This window comes from Mirounga angustirostris, unplaced genomic scaffold (assembly GCF_029215605.1).
Source record: "Mirounga angustirostris isolate CCGP_5_RB_7025 unplaced genomic scaffold, mMirAng1.0.hap1 SCAF_7, whole genome shotgun sequence".
In the NCBI taxonomy this organism is placed as follows: Eukaryota; Metazoa; Chordata; class Mammalia; order Carnivora; family Phocidae; genus Mirounga; species Mirounga angustirostris.
In genome coordinates, this window is record NW_026991715.1 from 15,756,102 (window position 1) to 15,776,722 (window position 20,621).

Genomic DNA, 20,621 nt, shown 5'->3' on the forward strand with positions numbered 1-20,621 from the left:
TAGGAAGCAATACTGTCATTGAAATGATATGAAAATTTTCATATTCCTTTAATAGGATTTCTTTAGGAGAATTGGTTGTTCTTCATTTATAGGAATGATATCTGTGGGGTAAGAAGACTGGTACTAATCTTAAAACTTGGTTGTTGTATCCCTGTGCACGAACACTGCCGTAGGTTACAGTTGTGACCTCCAGTGATCTCAAGGAGAAATAAAAAGGAGGAACCAGAAAACCAGTTCAACTGAGACATGCAAGCAGTATTTTTAAACAATCAGATATATAGAAACATCATGTGTTAAGATGACCCCAGGGTCTTTCTCATGTCTGTGTGGAAATCAGAAAACCTTAATTTTTACATTCTTAACAAATTATACCTTATGACATGCAAGTATTTGGAGAAATGCTTGCAAGCACATGTTCCCCTTTTCCCTTTTGTATATATAATCTCCTGTAGCTAACAAGCTTCAGGACAGTTCTTTTTTTTTTTTTTAATTGACTTTTTATTGTTATGTTAATCGCCATACATTACATCATTAGTTTTTGATGTAGTGTTCCATGATTCATTGTTTGTGCATAACACCCAGTGCTCCATGCAGAACGTGCCCTCCTTAATACCCATCACCAGGCTAACCCATCCTCCCACCTCCCTCCCCTCTAGAACCCTCAGTTTGTTTCTCAGAGTCCATCGTCTCTCATGGTTCGTCTCCCCCTCCGATTTCCCCCCCTTCATTCTTCCCTTCCTACTATCTTCTTTTTTTTTTCTTAACATATACTGCATTATTTGTTTCAGAGGTACAGATCTGTGATTCAACAGTCTTCCACAATTCACAGCACTCACCATAGCACATACCCTCCCCAATGTCTATCACCCAGCCACCCCATCCCTCCCACCCCACCCCCCACTCCAGCAGCCCTCAGTTTGTTTCCTGAGATTAAGAATTCCTCTATCAGTGAGGTCCTATGATACATGTCTTTCTCTGATTGACTTATTTCGTTCAGCATAACACCCTCCAGTTCCATCCACGTCGTTGCAAATGGCAAGATCACATTCCTTTTGAGGGCTGCATAATATTCCATTGTATATATACACCACATCTTCTTTATCCATTCATCTGTTGATGGACATCTTGGCTCTTTCCACAGTTTGGCTATTGTGGACATTGCTGCTGTAAACATCGGGTGCACGTACCCCTTCGGATCCCTACATTTGTATCTTTGGGGTAAATACCCAGTAGTGCAATTGCTAGATCGTATGGTAGCTCTATTTTCAACTTTTTGAGGAAGCTCCATACTGTTTTCCAGAATGGCTGCACCAGCTTGCATTCCCACCAACAGTGTAGTAGGGTTCCCCTTTCTCCGCATCCCTGCCAACATCTGTTGTTTCCTGATTTGTTAATTTTAGCCATTCTGACTGGTGTGAGGTGGTATCTCATTGAGGTTTTGCTTTGGATTTCCCTGATGCCGAGCGATGTTGAGCACTTTTTCATGTGTGTTGGCCATTTGGATGTCTTCTTTGGAAAAATGTCTGTTCATGTCTTCTGCCCATTTCTTGATTGGATTCTTTGTTCTTTGGGTGTTGAGTTTGATAAGTTCTTTATAGATTTTGGATACTAGCCCTTTATCTGATATGTCATTTGCAAATATCTTCTCCCATTCTGTCGGTTGTCTTTTGGTTTTGTTGACTGCTTCTTTTGCTTTGCAAAAGCTTTTTATCTTCATGAAGTCCCAATAGTTCATTTTTGCCCTTGCTTCCCTTGCCTTTGGCGATGTTTCTAGGAAGAAGTTGCTGCGGCTGAGGTTGGAGAAATTGCTGCCTGTGTTTCCCAGCACCATTTGTTGAAGAGACTGTCTTTTTTCCATTGGACATTCTTTCCTGCTTTGTCAAAGATGAGTTGACCATAGAGTTGAGAGTCCATTTCTGGGCTCTCTATTCTGTTCCATTGATCTATGTATCTGTTTTGTGCCAGTACCATACTGTCTTGATGATGACAGCTTTGTAATAGAGCTGGAAGTCGGAATTGTGATGCTGCCAGCTTTGCTTTTCTTTTTCAACATTCCTCTGGCTATTTGGGGTCTTTTCTGGTTCCATACAAATTTTAGGATTATTTGTACCATTGCTTTGAAAAAAGTTGATGGTATTTTGATAGGGATTGCATTGAATGTGTAGATTGCTCTAGGTAGCATTGACATCTTCACAATATTTGTTCTTCCAATCCATGAGCTTGGAACATTTTTCCATTTCTTTGTGTCTTTCTCAATTTGTTTCATGAGTATTTTATAGTTTTCTGAGTACAGATCCTTTGCCTCTTTGGTTAGATTTATTCCTAGGTATCTTATGGTTTTGGGTGCAATTGTAAATGCGATCGACACCTTAATTTCTCTTTCTTCTGTCTTGTTGTTGGCGTATAGGAATGCCAGTGATTTCTGTGCATTGATTTTATATCCTGCCACTTGACTGAATTCCTGTATGAGTTCTAGCAGTTTTGGGGTGGAGTCTTTTGGGTTTTCCACATAAAGTATCATATCATCTGCAAAGAGTGAGAGTTTGACTTCTTCTTTGCCGATTTGGATGCCTTTGATTTCTTTTTGTTGTCTGATTGCTGTGGCTAGGACTTCTAATACTATGTTGAATAGCAGTGGTGATAGTGGACCTCCCTTCCACGTTCCTGACCTTAGGGGGAAAGCTCTCAGTTTTTCCCCATTGAGAATGATATTCGCTGTAGGTTTTTCATAGATGGCTTTTATGATATTGAGGTATGTACCCTCTGTCCCCATACTCTGAAGAGTTTTGATCAAGAAAGGATGCTGTACTTTGTCAAATGCTTTTTCTGCATCTATAGAGAGGATCATACGATTCTTGTTCTTTCTTTTGTTAATGTATTGTATCACGTTGATTGATTTGTTCAGGACAGTTCTTCAGAGCAATCTGAAAGACTGTTTCCCAGGCTAGAGTCCTCAGTAAGACAACAAATAAAGCATTTACTCACCTACTTTGACCCTGGCTTTCTTTCAGCCTGCATACTGTTGCTAATACCTTTTAAGATAATAATAAGAGCTCACATTTATTGAGGTATAAATATTTATCAAGGATAGTGCTTTGTAAGAGGTGTATTACCTCTCAGTTTTTTAAATGAGGAAATTGAGGCTCAGGGTGATAAGGAAACTTGCCCATTAATGGCAGAGCTGGATCTGAACCCAGGTCTGTCTGGCGTCAAAGCCCATGATCCATCATGTTTGACAACTTGCCCTTCAGGCTCTGAAATGTATCTTTGTTTTCATTTGTATGCAACACAGCCCTGTATATTTGCCTAGTATTTTATTGTTTGCAAAGTGCTTTTTAAAAATGATCACTTAATCTTCTAACATATGACACAGAATCTTGCCAGTCACCACTATACAATAATTGTTGATTTGTATTTAATTATTTTTAGAAAGCCATATAAAGGGAACAATGTTGAGTAATTGAGAAAATGAATCATTTATAGAACTATTACATGGAAGGATGGAGAAGAGAAAGAGCTTATTAAAATTGTACAAAGTGTATTTAAAAAGGAATGGCATTTTCCTATGCATTATGGAAAATGTTTTCTAGAAATAAAATGTATTAAAAAAGAATAATCAGTAATTAAAAATAATAAGAATCCGGTAATTAAGAAAGTCAGATATGCTGACACGATGAATCTTTACGCAGCATATCAGTAGTCTTGGAAAGCCTGATGTAGCAACTGATGAGAAAGGGCAAAAGTACTGAGGCAGATCCCAAGGGGAGAGTTAAATAAAGATACACAGAATACTAACTGTTGGCTGTTTGGTGAGTCTCTCCCCGTCAGTACTGAAAAGTTTGAACGCTAAACAAGTTAAATGCTGGGAGCTATGGCAACTTTTTCCCTATTGTTTTCTGTATCGTTCTGCTCATCCTGCCTCATCGAAGTAAAGAAGTGACAGGAAAATCTGGCCTAAGTAGAAATTTCATCTCCCCGGCAACCTGTCAGTCTGTTTTCTTGCAGGATGAGCTCATGCTCAGGATTTAGGGTACCAAGACAGTGAGAGTCGGCGTTCGTCTTTGATGTTTATGTGTCTAGTATTGGCTTACAGGCTTCAGTTCAAATTACCCCGTTAAGAAAGTTGGCCTAAATTTTGCTTGGTTAGAAGAGGCTGTAAATATCTACCTTATCTTCATCGTGTTTTAATGAGTAGATTGATGGATTCATTTCTGTGACTTGCTCCTTACCCAGGTGTAGTTCGTGGCTCCCCTTGCCATTATCTGATGGGTCCCCTCCTCCCCAACTGGGTTCAGTGGCAGGTGTTGCAAAACGCATTTGATTTACAGTTCATCTTTCTGTGTTAGAAATAGTTATTTTTTAAATCAGAGCGTCACTTAGAATATGTTTCTTATTTAATAACCAGCCATATATCCTGTTTTTCTTTTAATGTGTTCTCAGAAACTAGTTACTGAGAATAGCTCATTACTTTTATAATTCTTTCTCCGCAGGCTGCTTTGTACCGCCTCAGTGGCGACTGGAATCCCTTACACATTGATCCTAACTTTGCTGGTTTCGCAGGTGAGTTGCTCATGATATGTACCGATGAAAACGACTAGCTTTGGTCATCTAAGTAACACTTAGAGACATTGCTACTTAGGAGAGCTAGTTTGAGTAATATTTTAAAAATAACCCTCTCCTAACACATTGATGCTAAGGATGGGGAAAGGCGGGATACAGGGTTCAGAGGATGGTGTGCTTGGAGTTCATAATTCAGATTGTGGAGGACGGAAGCTAGTGCAGAGTTTCGATCGGATCACATGGGCGGGTGTCTGAGTTCTCCTGACAGGCAAGGGCGTTGGAGGTTAGAGCAAGGGACTGAGAGGTGACAGAAGGATCATCTGATACTGAAATCAATATGGATGATTTCATGGTTACAGCCCCAGCTAAACAGAACAATTCTTTGTGTTCCCACATCTCTAACATGCATTCCTTTCTTGTTTCTTCTCTGTTTGTTTATTTCATAGTTTTCCCCCCGGAGGTATTTTTTACAACTCTTTTCCACGTTTCTTAAAATAGATGGTATAATTCATCTGAGTGCCGTTTGAAATCCTGAATTAATTATCCTTGGCTTTTAAACAGGATATGTGCTTATGTCTGACCAAATTCTCTTTCTTTTTTTTTAGGTTTCGACAAGCCCATATTACATGGATTATGTACATTTGGATTTTCTGCCAGGCATGTTTTACAGCAGTATGCAGACAATGATGTGTCGAGATTCAAGGCAATTAAGGTATGTGTGTATTATTGTGTAATTTGAACATTAGTTCCTTTTTTATTTTTGGAGAAGGAAAGGAGTTTTAGTGACTTCTTTTAATATAGGTACTGTACTGAAACAATACACATTTCTGTTATTTCACTGACTTGGCAATCAGCATGTGTTCGTATTGTAGCTATAAATACCTCTCACACTTGCACCATGAGGATATCGTATGCAATTATAATTTCAACAGATTAATTGGATTGCTTCATAAATTAATCGGGAGCATACACATGTCAGCCTATAGGCATTAACAGAAACTTGAGATTTACTTTTTTTCCCACTCTTTTGTAATTTGCCCTAACTTAATTAAAAATGTTAAGTGGCTGCATTTGAACTCTCAGAAACATACACCAGTGTCAGCATGATGGCTGCTTACTGATTTTCACATTTTCATCCCTTATAAATTACAAAAAACCCCTATCTCTGCACACAGTACCTTTGCGGAGGTGTACGTCAAAAGGCAGACGCTGAAAAACAACGTTTAAGACGGTGTCAAATAGCTCCAGAAGCTTTTATCGATTTGTGCTCTATGAGGCAGTGAAAATGCATTTTCTGATGTGTTGCCTGTAATAACACTGATTATTTTCATGGTTTTCACTTTATTATAACTACTTGTATTATTACGTAATCCTCTGTACAGAGCAAATACAGTGGTAGAGAAGATGATGAAATAAGAAGTGGCATTATTTTGTCCTGCGCGCCATCCCAGACCTTATTCCCCAGATGTACTTGGTACCACTTTCAGCTGCATCCTTTACGTTGTCCTGGGGATACCTGTATTATTCTCCTTAGCACGATGGTGCTTCTGTTTCTTGCTTTGTCAAGATTAAAGACTAGTTATGGACTCTTTATTTTGAAAGATAAACTAGCTTATACAAACTATATCCATTGTCTAATTTTATCATACTACTATTTGTGTTCCTTTATGAGTTTAAATGTATTTAAACCTCTGTTTTCTTCCTTTTATGTTCTCTAACATCCGTCTGAATTTCTGTCCCCACAAGTAGGAAGGTTTCATTTTAAAACATGTGTCACCCTCAAACTCATTTCTTTTAAAGGTTCGTTTCGCAAAACCAGTGTATCCAGGACAGACTCTACAAACTGAGATGTGGAAGGAAGGAAATAGAATCCATTTCCAAACCAAGGTATGAGTCATGTAGTTAGAGGTTCCTTGTTTTGTTACCTGCATCACCACACCCTGTAACCCTGGTCCATCCTACAGCGTTCTTTCAGTGAATACTGGGGGTATGACAGAAAACCTAGAAGGTTTTTTTTTAATCAGTGGTACCTTTTAATTGAAAATAAGATGGCTTTGTACCTTTTTTTTTAATTCTGTTTTACTTTTTACTAAATTGGTGCCTGTATGTAGGAATGGCACAGCTGTTCGGAAAACCCAACCAACCCTATCTTTTTGGCTCAACCAGTCAACCAAGTCATTGTCAAAATATAATATTCAGAATATTAAAGGCATGACTCTCACCCAGATACAAAATGAAAATACGACGGGACGCTGTTTAATTGCTTAATGAGGGAGCTGGCTAGATGATAAAACTGGTTCGGAAGAGAATTAGAGCAACAGTGTCTGGCCCACCAGGACCCCACTGCCAAATAACCTTGCTGGATTAGACGCAAAGCTAATTAATGTTCTACAGAACACTAAAACTATACCCTTTATGGTTATGTTTTCTACTGCACAGGAATCATGTGCATCTTGATCACACCAGAATCCAGAAAGTAACACCGTATGTCACAGAGGTTGGGCCTAATTAAGAGTAGGTGACAAGACAAAAAATAACTATGTCTCCCTAAAGAGCTAAGTAATGTTTGGGTGAGGCTGTTAGCAGTGTTCCAGTAAAATACTAAAAGGCCATGCAATCATCCCTTTATTTGTACGATTTTTAAAGATAATTTTTATCAACATGGTTGACCACGCTAGTTTTTTTGGCCGATCATTTTGTACTTGTTAAAAATCAGATGGTGTGTGTTGAGCCATGTAGACACCACCATGAATAATAATAGTAGCTATTAAATACCTCTGAGCAGGCTGTACTATTGTCTCTAATATGCCCAAGAACTCTCCATTCGCTGGAAGAAAATCTAGGTTCAGGGCTCTTAAATACTTGCTCACGGTCACACAGAAAGTGGTCCAGCTGGGGGACACACCCAGGTCTTCCTGGCTCAAAGCCCCAATCCCAGAGCCCTCGCTCTTCTTACTGTATCACAGTTTCTTTCGTCAAGAAATAACTGTAGGGGCACCTGGGTGGCTCAGTTGGTTAAGCGACTGCCTTCGGCTCAGGTCATGATCCTGGAGTCCCTGGATCGAGTCCCGCATCGGGCTCCCTGCTCGGCGGGGAGTCTGCTTCTCCCTCTGACCCTCCCCCTCTCATGCTCTCTCTCTCTCTCTCTCTCTCTCATTCTCTCTCTCAAATAAATAAATAAAAATCTTTAAAAAAAAAAAAAAGAAAGAAATAACTGTAGACCTCAGCTTTATGTGGCTGCCTTACTCCCCATTAATTCCTGCGGCTTGCAGTGTCACTTTCCTGCTTAATTTGTGTATATCCTTCATTTCCCGTGGCCTCCTGTCCTCTCCTCTCGGCTTCCTTTCAAGCTCTCCCTTGCCCTGAGAGGCGGCCCCTTACCACTCACTCCGTTTCCTGCCCCCACAGACTCACATATGGCCTTTCTCTGAAATCCTCTTGCAGTTAATATTTGTGCCACCTCTTCTGGAGCCTTCCTATTTTCTAATTATTTTGAGTAAGTTTTATTTTTTGACTAAGATGATGAAATCTACAAGGGGTCAGGTCTATGACCACTTTACGGGTTTGTTGTTTTTTTTTAAAGATTTTATTTATTTATTTGAGACAGAGAGAATGAGAGACAGAGAGCACGAGAGGGAGGAGGGTCAGAGGGAGAAGCAGACTCCCTGCCGAGCAGGGAGCCCGATGCGGGACTTGATCCCGGGACTCCAGGATCATGACCTGAGCCGAAGGCAGTCGCTTAACCAACTGAGCCACCCAGGTGCCCCGGGTTTTTATTTTCCTCAGTTGCAGTAATGAACAGCATAGAAATCAACTCCATGGATACAGACTTAAAGGGCTGAGAAATAATTTAATCGCTAAATAGAATACCTTCTTGCCATTTTGATAAATTCTAAGCATATCTTCCTCTCTTTTCACTGTATTTGCCTCCCCCCCCACCCGCCCAGTGATTAGAGGTACTCTTTGCTATTAGTTATAGATAGGAATCCTTCTTTCCTTCCTTCCCTCCTTCCTTCATGTTGTATTTTAAGAAATATTTTATTTATTTATTTATTTTTTTTTTTAAAGATTTTATTTATTTATTTGAGAGAGAGAGAATGAGAGAGAGCACATGAGAGGGAGGAGGATCAGAGGGAGAAGCAGACTCCCCGCCGAGCAGGGAGCCCGATGCGGGACTCGATCCAGGGACTCCAGGATCATGACCTGAGCTGAAGGCAGTCGCTTAACCAACTGAGCCACCCAGGCGCCCTTTTAAGAAATATTTTAAATGAATGTTCCAAAGTGACATGCTTGGCTTGGTTGCAAGAAAGTAATTTACTAAAGTGTATTTTGTTCATAAATTGTCTCTTTCCATGCTTTGCACTGGAATATAATTAGAAATAAATAATTAGAAATAAATTATAATAATTAGAATTATTTATAATATATAATTAGAAATAAAATGAACAAATTGAAAGATCTTTTTTCTGAAGTACAATGGCTAGTGGTCAAGGGAGAATGATCTCAATTGTTAAAAATCAGTTTTAATAAATGCTGCCTTCATTTTTAGACCTGGTCCTCCCCATTTGTAGCAATACCATAATTTTATGAAAGAGTAGCCATTAGAATAATTTTAGATGAAGGATTAGGGATTCGAATTAGAGTTCCTTTCATGAGTATTTTGATGAAAGTCTAAGCATTTAGTTTATGCTATGTACCCTTCCTATTTGAAATAAATTAGAATTGTTACTTAAAAAGGATCACTGTGGTCTGTTCCAGAGGATTTTATTCTCTCTGAATAGAACAAATGCACTTTGAGCATCACTACTTCATGTGGATACTCACCATGCCTTGTACTATTTATAAGAATTCAGCAGTTCTCACCGTGGCTCCCCATGAGACACACTTATGTTTAAAAAACAATTTCCCCAAATACCAATGCCAAGGGTCAACCCCAGGGCATTTAAATTAGAATTTTTGGAGATGGGACCTCATCATATGTATATTTTAAAAGGGCACCAGTTGATTCTACAGTTAGGGTTAATAACAGTTGTATTAAAACAGCAAGCCTTAGTGTTTATTCATCTTGACATTTAATTTATAAACTTGATTTAATTTGGATTCTTATTTTCTTTTTCTTATGAGGAAAAATTGTTGTTTTCTTTTAAATGACTGTGTACTATTTCACAACGATACTGTGTTTTCATTGGAATCATCAGAGTGAACTGGTTTTTTTCCCTCTTAAATCTTAAGATCGAAGAAACCGGAGACGTTGTCATTTCAAATGCATATGTGGATCTCATACCAACATCTGATACTTCAGCGAAGACACCCTCTGAGGTGGGTTATCGAAACTGGTAGCCAAGTCATTTTCTGATTGATGATTTTCAGTTAAGATTACTTTTAGAATGTTCAGGCTGCTTTAGAAAATTAAGAGCTGTGAAAGATTGTTAATTCTTGAAGGACATTAATCCAAAACTGCTTCAGGTAAAAGGAATATTTTGACAACTTAGGAATTTCTTAAACATTTTTTAAGGGGGATACTGGGGTGCCTTTCAAGAGAAAATAATTAATTTTCTAGTTTTACAATAAGTGAATCAGTCATTTAATGAGAAATCTTTTTTTTTTTTTTAAAGATTTTATTTATTTGTCAGAGAGAGAGAGAAAGCAAGAGCACAAGCAGGGGGAGCGGCAAGCAGAGGGAGAAGCAGGCTCCCTGTTGAGCGAGAAGCCCAGAGTGGGACTCGATCCCGGGACCCCGGGATCATAATCTGAGCTGAAGGCAGATGCTTAACCAACTGAGCCACCCAGGCGTCCCAGTTGTTTAATGAGAAATCTTAAGCTAACAATATTTTGGAGAAAAATAGAGGAAAAAGTTAACTATCCTGTACCTTTGCTTGATTTAAAGATTTGTGTAAAGCTATGTATGCAAATATAAAAACAATAGCATGGGGCGCCTGGGTGGCTCAGTTGGTTAAGCGATGCCTTCACCTCGGGTCATGATCCCGGAGTCCCGGGATCTAGTCCCGCATCGGGCTCCCTCCTGAGCAGGGAGTCTTCTCCTCCCTCCGACCCTACCCCCTCTTGTGCTCTCTCTCTCAAATAAATAAAAAAATAAAAACAATAGTATGTATCATTTATTAAAACATTTCTGTTATTCTCTGTTAACATGAGGCTTTTAATATAAATGTTTAGCCTCAGGCTTCAGAAGAGTAACTTTGTAGTATTGAGGTGCTCAGACCCATGATCTTTAATTGTCTGTCGTAAACTACATCATCACATAAAGGCCTGGAGATTAAGATCCCTTAAGAAGAATCTAAGATCAAAAACTTGAGAAGTGTTAGAGCTACAAGGAGATGCGGGCTTCACATAACTTAATCCCATTTTACAAAGAAAGAAACGAGACCACAGAGGCTAATTGATTTGTCCAGTATCTTCCTGCTCTCGTTAGTTAGGACGTAGGTTGTATAGCTCCTAGGGTTCTCTTAAAATATTATTTCTGAATGCTGATAAAAGTAAAATCCTCTTACTAAGACTGAGTTCGTGGATGACATGAATAAACAGAAGAGTGGGAAAGGAGCCTGGTGTGAAAAAAATGAGTTTGCCTTATTTTTACGCAGATTTTTTTAAAAAATCACTTTATTGCACATACATTTTATAATCATTTTCCCCCTTGAGTCATTCTTATAAAACTTTTCAAGTTACATTTTTTCTTCTTGCTAGGGTGGGAAGCTCCAGAGTACCCTGGTATTTGAGGAGATAGGTCGCCGCCTGAAGGATATCGGGCATGAGGTGGCGGAGAAAGTAAATGCCGTATTTGAGTGGCATATCACTAAAGGTGGACGCACTGCAGCCAAGTGGAGTAAGTCCTGTCCCTGACTTTATACTGTTCTGAGGTAACTCTTAGTAAGTAGAGATAAAGTATCCTTCTTAACATTAAAGCCTGTCTCTTTGAAGGTGGCTCAACCCCACCTACCTGCGTACCTTCTCATGGGAAATACCAGGTTTCAGGGCACTCGAAGATGTGTGTTTTTCTGAGATGTAAAAGAATCCATTAAAATGAAAATACCTATTTTAAAGATTACATTGTAATACCTGAAATGAGTACTTTGAAACAGTCATGTTAGCTATATGCTTTTTTTTGGGGGGGGGGGTTCCTTTTTTCAAATTCTAAGTTCAATTAATTAACAATATAGTGTATTATTAGTTTTAGAGGTAGAGTTCAGTGATTCATCAGTTGCGTACAACACCCAGTGCTCATTCCATCACGTGCCCTCCTTCATGCCCAGCACCCAGTCACGGCCCTGCCCCTGCCCCCTCCCCTCCAGCAAGCCTCAGTTTCTTTCCTATGCTTAAGAAGTCTCTTACGGTTTGTCTCCCTCTCTGGTTTCATCTGGTTTTATTCTTCCCAGGTTTTTTTTTTTTTTTTTTTACTAACCAGAATCATGCTGCATGTGTGCTCTTTTAATCTTTAAATGCCCCTTACACAGAAAGCCAATTCATCAGGTCAAATGAAATATTTTTAGGTCATTGTATTTTGAGACTTTCAAAATTGCTTTCTTCATCTCACAACATTAATAATTTGAATTATCACCTTAATTATCAGAATGCTATTTAGAGGGTGCCTGGGTGGCTCAGTTGGTTAAGCGACTGCCTTCGGCTCAGGTCATGATCCTGGAGTCCCAGGATCGAGTCCCGCATCGGGCTCCCTGCTCAGTGGGAAGCCTGCTTCTCCCTCTGACCCTCCCCCCTCTCATGTGCTCTCTCTCTCTCTCTCATTCTGTCTCAAGTAAATAAATAAAATCTTTAAAAAAAAAAAAAGAATGCTATTTAGACTGCCTATTTGAGTGCCTTGGAAATCCATGTGTTTTATTCCTCACTACAATTAAAGATCGCTATAAATGCTCACTTAGAGCAAAAAATTAAAATACATCTCTGAGTCAACGGAAACTTTGAAATAGTCTTCTGTTTGTTATGTATTCCTAGAAAAACATTTTTGAAGTTTTGTTAAACCAATTTTGGATCAGTATTAACAACCTTCTTTTTAATATGACAATTGTGGTTTCTGTTAAGCAGTGTATGTTGATGGCCTAAAATTGGATAAAGGTATAAAGAAGAAAATAATGATCTATCTAATTCCACTACCCACAGTTCACATTTTGAGGTTTGTTCTTCTGGAGACCCTGTGCTTCTAGGAAGTTAGCTCAAAAGGAGCGGGGGATAAGGCAGAAATGTTAATAGGAATTTAATCCTCCAAATTTCAAAGCGTCTAATTTTTTTCTCAGGAATTTCATAGATTAACACTGTGTGTGCAGGTTTTATCACGTGCCTTTCTTTGTTCTTTCTGTCCTTCCTTTTTTCTATCTTTCCTTGATGGAATTCAGCTTCTTCCCTAGGGATGAACATATATTGGAAGTTGAGTGACAGATATAAAGCACGGGATTTTTGAAGATACTGGTAGAGGAGAGGAGTGAGGTCTGATCTGTACGAGTGAGAGAAGGTGCTAGAACCATGTGTCTCATGGGTGGCAGACCAGAAGCCTGTAGGGACTGGCACAGGGTACATGTGGTGCCTTTGTGGCAAACAGGGTAATTTCCTTCAGCTTAGTGGCTAACTCAGATTTCCCCCCTTGTCTTGGTGACACTTGCCTTGTAGGCAGTATTAGAAAATGTGCTTTTACAAGTGACCTTTAATTAACTTTAGGAGAAGGGTTTTTCCTGACACTTCCACTGGACAGATGGGAATATCGATATCCTGTTAATAACTACTTATTACTGATATGCCTGGTGGCTTTTGCTTGTCTTAGCATCTCTTCTCTGCAGCCTTGGTTATTGAAGCTCATTGTCATGTGGGGTCTGAAAGCTTTCTCTGAAAGGGTTCACCATTTCCTTTGGTCGTCGGCCTGCCTGTTGTTTGATTCTCAGCCGTGTTGTAACTGTCTTCGCTTGGGGCTGTTGTTTTCTCCCGGGCTTTGTGTCGGACACCGTGGCTGGCAGAAGTAGAAGTGTCCAGGCCGCCAGGCTTGCGGTATCTTGGAGAACGATTCCACGTTGGCATCTCTCTCTTCTTCGTCTTGGCGCTTATTGACATGAAATTGAGGATTGAATGCTTTGATTTAGGGAATAGATAGCATTTCTTTTTCACGATCAGTTTTAAAAATCACTTTAATATCAAATATTTTGTGTTTTATGGATTTATTTATTTGAGAGAGAGAGAGCGCGTGAGCGCACACACAAGCCGGGGGAGGGGCAGAGGAAGAGAGAGAAATCCTCAAGCAGACTTCTGGCCGAGTGTGGAGCCAGAACCGGGGCTGGATCCCAGGACCCTTGGGTCACGCCCTGAGCCGAAATCAAGAGTCGGGCGTTCAACCGACTGAGCCACCCAGGAGCCCCCAAATATTTTGTATTTTCAGTTGCTCTTAGTTATCTCAGTCTGGCTCACTTCTTGGCAGGCCGGAACTGGTTACAGAGACTAGGGTGAAGCTCCTCAGTTCACCTTGGCTGGGCTGAGGTGTCCCTGGAGTTGCACAAGTCTCGGAACCAAGGGGTTTGGGCTTAGTGGCCTAGGAGATGCATTCTAGCCCACAGATCTTCCCCTCTGTCCCCCACCATGCTATCCAGACACCACTACCGCCCCCAAATCTCTGGGGCAGCATATGTGTTTGGGGGCGGGGAGAGTACAGAGTCTTTTTTTTTTTTTTTCAAGATTTATTTATTAATTTTAGAAAGGACAGGGGAGGGGCAGAGGGAGACCCAGAGTCCCAAGCAGACTCCCCGCTGAGCACGGAGCCCCACATGGGGCTCAATCTCACGACCCTGAGATCATGACCTGAGCTGAAACCAAGAGTCCCACACTTAACTGACTGCACCATGCAGGTGCCCCAAGGAGTGTCTTTTAAAACCAGATTAGTGTCAATCTAGGGAGAGTTAGGTGAGTTCTGGTGTCAGTGCTGGGTCAGGGTCGGTTTGGGCTGTGGAGGAGGAGTCGTAGCTGTACCTTTGAGATTAGGCCCCTCCCAGGCCTGTTCTGCACGGTCATCCAGGTGCAGGAGGGCGAAGGCCAGTGTGTTCTCGTCCTCGCCAGGCTGAGATTACCGGAGAGAGGCTGGACAGCCTGTCCTTTCCTTTCTTGTGGGCTGAGAGCACAGAACAGAGCGATGCAGGCTCTGGATCTGCCTAAGAAGCCAGAAGCAGGGTCTTCGTGAGAAACTTAGGGGAAGGAAGCCATATCTTGGAATGCTCACTGCACCTTCCTATTCTACCTCTGGAGACAATGTTTTGTTTACAAAGTATTGTTTTAGAGTTATTAAAAATGTTCTGATCCACACATAGTGCTTCTTTACATAGAAATCAAGGTAGAAGCCTATTTTCCTCATTTCACCGTTACTATTATATTACTATATAATATATAATATATAATTACTATATAATGTGTAAAGTAGTATTGTATAACATGTAACAATATAATATCAAGGACATATGATCTTGTTATCTCTGTCTTTTTATTACTCTAAAAGGTAATTGAAAGCCTTGCCATGTTGGAACACCTTTTTCAAAGATGCTATGGCTTCAGGTATTTTACCCTTTTGAATAAAGGTTATCCTTTGGCTTTTTACTTTCCTAGGGATTCTTTGATTAGGTTGCAAAGGTGCAGATGGACCATCAGCTGGAGAAATAAATCTCTGAATTTCCTTTGAACAGTCTGTTGCTTGTCACGGTTCTCTTACTGTGTTACGATCATTTATAATTATATGTCTCCTCCCATTTGACCTTGGGTTTCAGCCTGAGAAAGAGCTGCAGATTAGTTTTTTATTGCTAGCTTCTGGTACAGCCTGCAACACAGTAGCCTCTTTCCGTGTATGCTGAATAAGTGCTAAAAGCCAGGTAGAATGTGTCATCTTAGATGGAATCATATGTCAGCTTAAAAAAAAAAAAAGGGTTGAAATTAGTGCCTTTCCCTATCTTAAAACAATAATGTGTTGTGTGGATATTTTCTATTTAATATGAGTGAAACCTTTTATAAGTATGCAGTGTAGCTTACAGTATTTATTACTGTTAATTTCTAAAGCCAGCCAAAAGTTTTGTTCTGGTAAACCCTTTGGATCTCATTCTGTTGTTCTGAGCAGCAGGTACAATTCAGAGGACAGGAAGGCAGAAAGAAGGTAAAGAATCAGAGGCTGCATGTGGCCCAAAGAACGGCCTGCTCCTGAAAATGAAAACACAGCTGCCGCTTTCAGCAACTCCAGAAACCAAAAAGTCTAAACATGGAATGGTTTTTGGTTTTTGGTTTTTGGTTTTTTCCTTCTAACTCACTGATGGCAAAGCCTGGCTGGAACTTAAATGATGCAAATGACTGTCCTTATCTCTCACCCTGCGAAAGAGTTGAGTACAGAAATCCTGTGTTTGTTTATAGAGTGTGGCATCATTGGAACTCTTCCGTACTCTGGGATACATGTCTTATGCACCGTCTTTCCTTCCTAAAATCTGAAAAATTCTGATTTCTAGAACACATCTGGCCCGAAGGAGTCCAAATAAGGAACCTCCTCACATCTATAAATAACCCTGAACAGGATTGATAAGAGACATGGAAAAGGTGCTGTCGGCTTTCACAGAATGGGAGGATTGGTTCATTCAAGTAATAATCGAGTGTTTACCATGTGCTAAGTTCTCTGCTAGGTTGCAGATTACAAATATGAAAAGATAGGCTTTTTTTTTTTTTTTGGTCAGCCTGAATAACTCTTAGAGGCAGTATGCAGGAAAGTGGGAATACAGAGGTTGAAGAAACAAGGTTTGTTGCATTTCAGATGAAAGGGAAGGAAGACCTAAATTGAGGTCATGGCAAGAATGGAGAGAGGAGGGCCTCTGTGGATAATGGTTAAGAAGAAATGACCACCTTGGCTACTGATGATGTCTGAAAAACAAGAGGCATGAGACAGGGTCAAAACTAATGCCCAAGTTTGGAGCCCTTGGGGTGGGAATGTTGACTCCATTGCTAGATTTGTGAAACGTGGGCTAGGAGACGAGTTCAGGGAGCAGGTGATAAGCCAGGTGTGTTTGTGCTTACCTGTAGCAGATTGAGATCTGGACTAGGGGCTGGGAACGGTGGGCTTGGAACGTGGGATAGACTCTCGGCCGGGACAGATACTTGGAAACCATGCTTGTGGAAATGGTAGTTGGAACTCAGAGCATTAGCTTTGCTGTTGGGCGTCATGGCCGGCAGGAAGAAAATGGAGGGCAGTTCCTGTTGATCCTACGAGAGTATCTGCTCCCAGCTCATGGCTCCAGCGTTCCCATTTGTCTCTAAATAAAGTGATCATCTTAGAATGTGGCCCACGAATCTTAAATATGCAATTTATTGTAACTTTAGGCATGAATATTACCCCATCTCCAAGTAGGAATCTTTTTGTTGTTTTGATTGTATCCAGTGGCTATAAAATAGCCCTACAACTGAAACTTTTGATGAAAACAGCTTTATTTTCGTGTAGTAATGATACAGTGCTGCTGTGTAAAAATATGTTCCATTTTCCTTCGGATGATAGGTTTAAGCTGGTTGGCATTGAACGATTTGGTTGTTTTTTTCCCCTCACGGAAATTGAGTTTCTTTTCATGTATTTGTAGTCTTTTCCATTGTAGGAACATAATTGGAATTGGCATTTATATAGCAAGGTTATAGACATACTATGCAGTATTGCTTGACTGTTCCTAGTTAAGTAATGAGGTTATTTGGGTCTAAAAAAAAATGCATCCTGAAATTAATTATGTAGAGCCAAGTCTACATACTTGGACCAGACCCAGGCATCCGTTATGCATTATGTGACAATGACTGGACGAAGATGTTCTTTAAATGTTAGAGGTCATTTGTTTTGGATCTTGGAGATTGGCCAGAATGTGGAAAGATTTATTCAGATTTGGCAATGGGCGTTCTTTTAAGAGCAGAATACATTCACCCTGGAGGACACACCAGTTGGTCACTAGAACCTATTATTAGCTCCTGGGTCAGTGCTCATCTTCTAGCGGTCAAACCAGTTCGCCTTTTAGGGTTTCTCAGCTGTGCTAGAAACTAGATCTTAAGGAGGCTGGTTCCACATTTTGGATTGGGATCCAAAAGCGTCTCATGGGTTTACAGAATAGACTTGGAAGATGACCTTTGGAAAGAAATATGGTGTCCGGTCAGGGATGGGGACCTGTGTGTTGGAGTGGTATCTGCTTCAGCTCCATTCCCTTAGCGGTGGTGGCTTCTTCCCCCCCGTCACAGCATAGACCCTGACTGCGTGTCCGTGCGCATTCACACGCAGAATCGCTTAAAACTGGTAGGGCTTTCCATCTTGCCGTGGGTGTTATTCATCTTAATAACTTCTTTTTGTAGTTTTTTTATTTTGAAATGATTTCTGACTTACGGAAAAGTTGGAAGACTCGCACAGAGAACTTGTATCTGTCCTTCACCCAGGTTCTCCAAATTATGATTTTATTCCATATTCTTTACTATTTTCTTTTCATCATACATCTTAGGATCATTTTTCTGAAGCATTTGAGAGTTAACTTGCAGATACAGTGTCCCTTTATCTCCAGATACTCCAGTAGCTTCTCCTAAAAGCAAAGACTTTCTGTTATCTAGTCATAAAACCATTATCAATATCAGGAAAGTAACATTGATACAGTATTATTTAATCAACAGACCTTATTATTTCACCAGTTGTCCCACTAATGTCCTTTATAGTCAAAGAATACTAATTGTAATAATAATAACAATAATAATAGAAATGGAGAAAAAAAAAGGAAGAACTGCCTGGGGTCCAGTTTGGGATCAGGTAATACATTTCATCGTCGTTAGGTCTCTCGTTAGCCTGTTAATCTGGATGAGTTCCTCAGTCTGCCTTTGCTTTTTGGGGCCTTGACATTATTTGAAGAGTAGAGCCCAGATATTTTATAGAATGCTCCACAGTTTGTATTTATTTGCTATTTCCTCATGATTATTAGATTGAGTTTTTGGCAGGAATGGCACAAAAGTATTGTGTCCTTCATGGTGTGATTTAAAAGAAATATCTATTATTTGACTTAAGTTTTCCTTTTGTTGTTGTTACTGTTTTTTTTTTAAGAGAAGTGCTTCTTTGTGCTTTCCTAATCATCCATTAACAAATAGTTTCTAAGTACTTTCTATTCAAGGAGGTGTAGGGGATACAAACACAAAACATTCTTGTTTCAGCAAAGAATTTATCATCTTAAGGGAAGGAGTCATCAATGAAAGTAACTGCTTTCTTCTGTGGTATCCCTTTGTGATTTCTAAGGTACATATATCCCAAGAGTGTCGGAGATCTCTAAATTTCCAGATACCCTGTTCTCACCTGACACCTCTCCCCCATTAAATGCTGTAAAGTATGACTGAAATTATTTATGTATTTATTTATTTTTTAAAAAGATTTTATTTATTTGACAGAGAGAAACACAGCAAGAGAGGGAACACAAGCAGGGGGAGTGGGAGAGAGAGAAGCAGGCTTCCTGCTGAGCAGGGAGCCTGATGAGGGGCTTGATCCCAGGACCCTGGGATCATGACCTGAGCTGAAGGCAGACGCTTAACAAGTGAGTCACCCAGGCGCCCCCGACTGAAATTTTAACGGACTCTTTCAGAACCTCAATGATTATATAAATACAGAGCTAATGTCAGGCATAAAGCTTTTAAAATCATTTCTGCCAGTAGGAGAAAATACGTGCAATCTGTTTCTTCATTTCAGTAAGATTAGCCATGACCACACTGTTGTCTGTAAACTCAAGGTGATGGTGGTGGGTGATGAGGCTCCAGCAAGAGCCATGTTGTAGACCATGACCTGAGCTACCATGGGATTGGCATTACCACTCCTTTACCTCGACCTCCTGTGTGCTTGCTAAGAACCTTCCCTTTCCTCGCCCTCTTTTCTGTTACCAACCCTAGTTACTAGCTTTCCACAGAAGAGATTTACTGCTTTGCAAGAGTCAGGGCTGGGAAGCCACACGTAGAACCAGGGAGAGTGCGAGGGCAGGCGGACAGCGATGAACCCCCATCAACCAGAGACTCACTTGCACACGTGAGCATTAAGATGTGTGTGGTCCACCTTCATGCCTGAGCGGGTCTTGTGGACTTCAGACCTACTTGTGAAGAATTAAAATCATGAAGGTTGTCTGTTGAACACCAGAGGTTTGCTTTTTAGAGTTTAGAGGCTTTCCTTCCTTCCTCCCTTCCTTTCCTTCCCCAGCCTTCCTGACTCGCTCCCTCTCTTCTTCTCTCTTTTCTTTCTTTTCAACTATACAAGCATTACATGAAAACACATGTGTACTAGGGAAGTGCCAGTAAGAACAGAGCCTTTGCTCTGCACGCCTGACTTTGAGTACCTGGCATATTGTCTGACACCCATGGTGGAAACTCAGCAGTGAAGTGAGTGAACGAAGCATACAAAGCAAAAAGTTGCCTTTCTCCTTCCCAATGCAACCATGATCATCAGGTCACTACTGTTTTACCTTAGTTGGCAAAATTCTGTTCTCTCAAAGAGTTGGCGTGATTTAATTTTCTCTCTGGAGCAAGTCTCGGTTAAGCAGCATGTCACTGAACCCTGTGGGTTTTCCTCACGCGTGTGTAGCTTCTCCTCGGCTCTCAACTTGGAGTTCTGTACACAGTCTCAGGGCCAGCTCCTTCGCTGTAGCAAGAGAGAGTGCCTTCCAGAAGCTGACGCTGGAGGAGTGGATGACTGGTCTCGATTACATGTGAGACAGTTAAAACTTTCTGACACGTCGCTTGGGCATCCAGCTCTATAAATGATCTGGAGAGAGCCATGAAGGTGGTTTTTCATAGCTTTCCCAGTTACCCAGCCTGTTTCTGGGGCACTTGATACTTCTGTCAAAAGCAGTTAAGGGAAAAGAAGCTAATTTTAATGTTTATTTGCAATAATGAGGGCAATAAATATTTTATAAATCATAAGTGCAACAAACAACATTTTTATGAATCTGTTTCGACTGTCTTGCTATGCATGACGGAACGTTTGATGAAGGCAGGTATTTGAAAGGTGACTAGAGTGTGTGTTTCCTTCCCCAACCCAACCCAACCAACATGCACCT

At 40.5% G+C, this 20,621-nt stretch overlaps 1 protein-coding gene across 1 annotated transcript in view; it reads left to right on the plus strand.

The window, feature by feature from the left end:
- Positions 1–20,621, plus strand: part of HSD17B4 (hydroxysteroid 17-beta dehydrogenase 4) — an 89,858-nt gene that overhangs the window by 61,312 nt on the left and 7,925 nt on the right. The window contains exons 18-22 of the mRNA XM_064595810.1: positions 4,491–4,560; positions 5,166–5,272; positions 6,361–6,447; positions 9,793–9,879; positions 11,263–11,401. Of these exons, the coding sequence (XP_064451880.1) occupies positions 4,491–4,560; positions 5,166–5,272; positions 6,361–6,447; positions 9,793–9,879; positions 11,263–11,401 (490 nt within the window). The remainder of the gene's footprint in view (positions 1–4,490; positions 4,561–5,165; positions 5,273–6,360; positions 6,448–9,792; positions 9,880–11,262; positions 11,402–20,621) is intronic.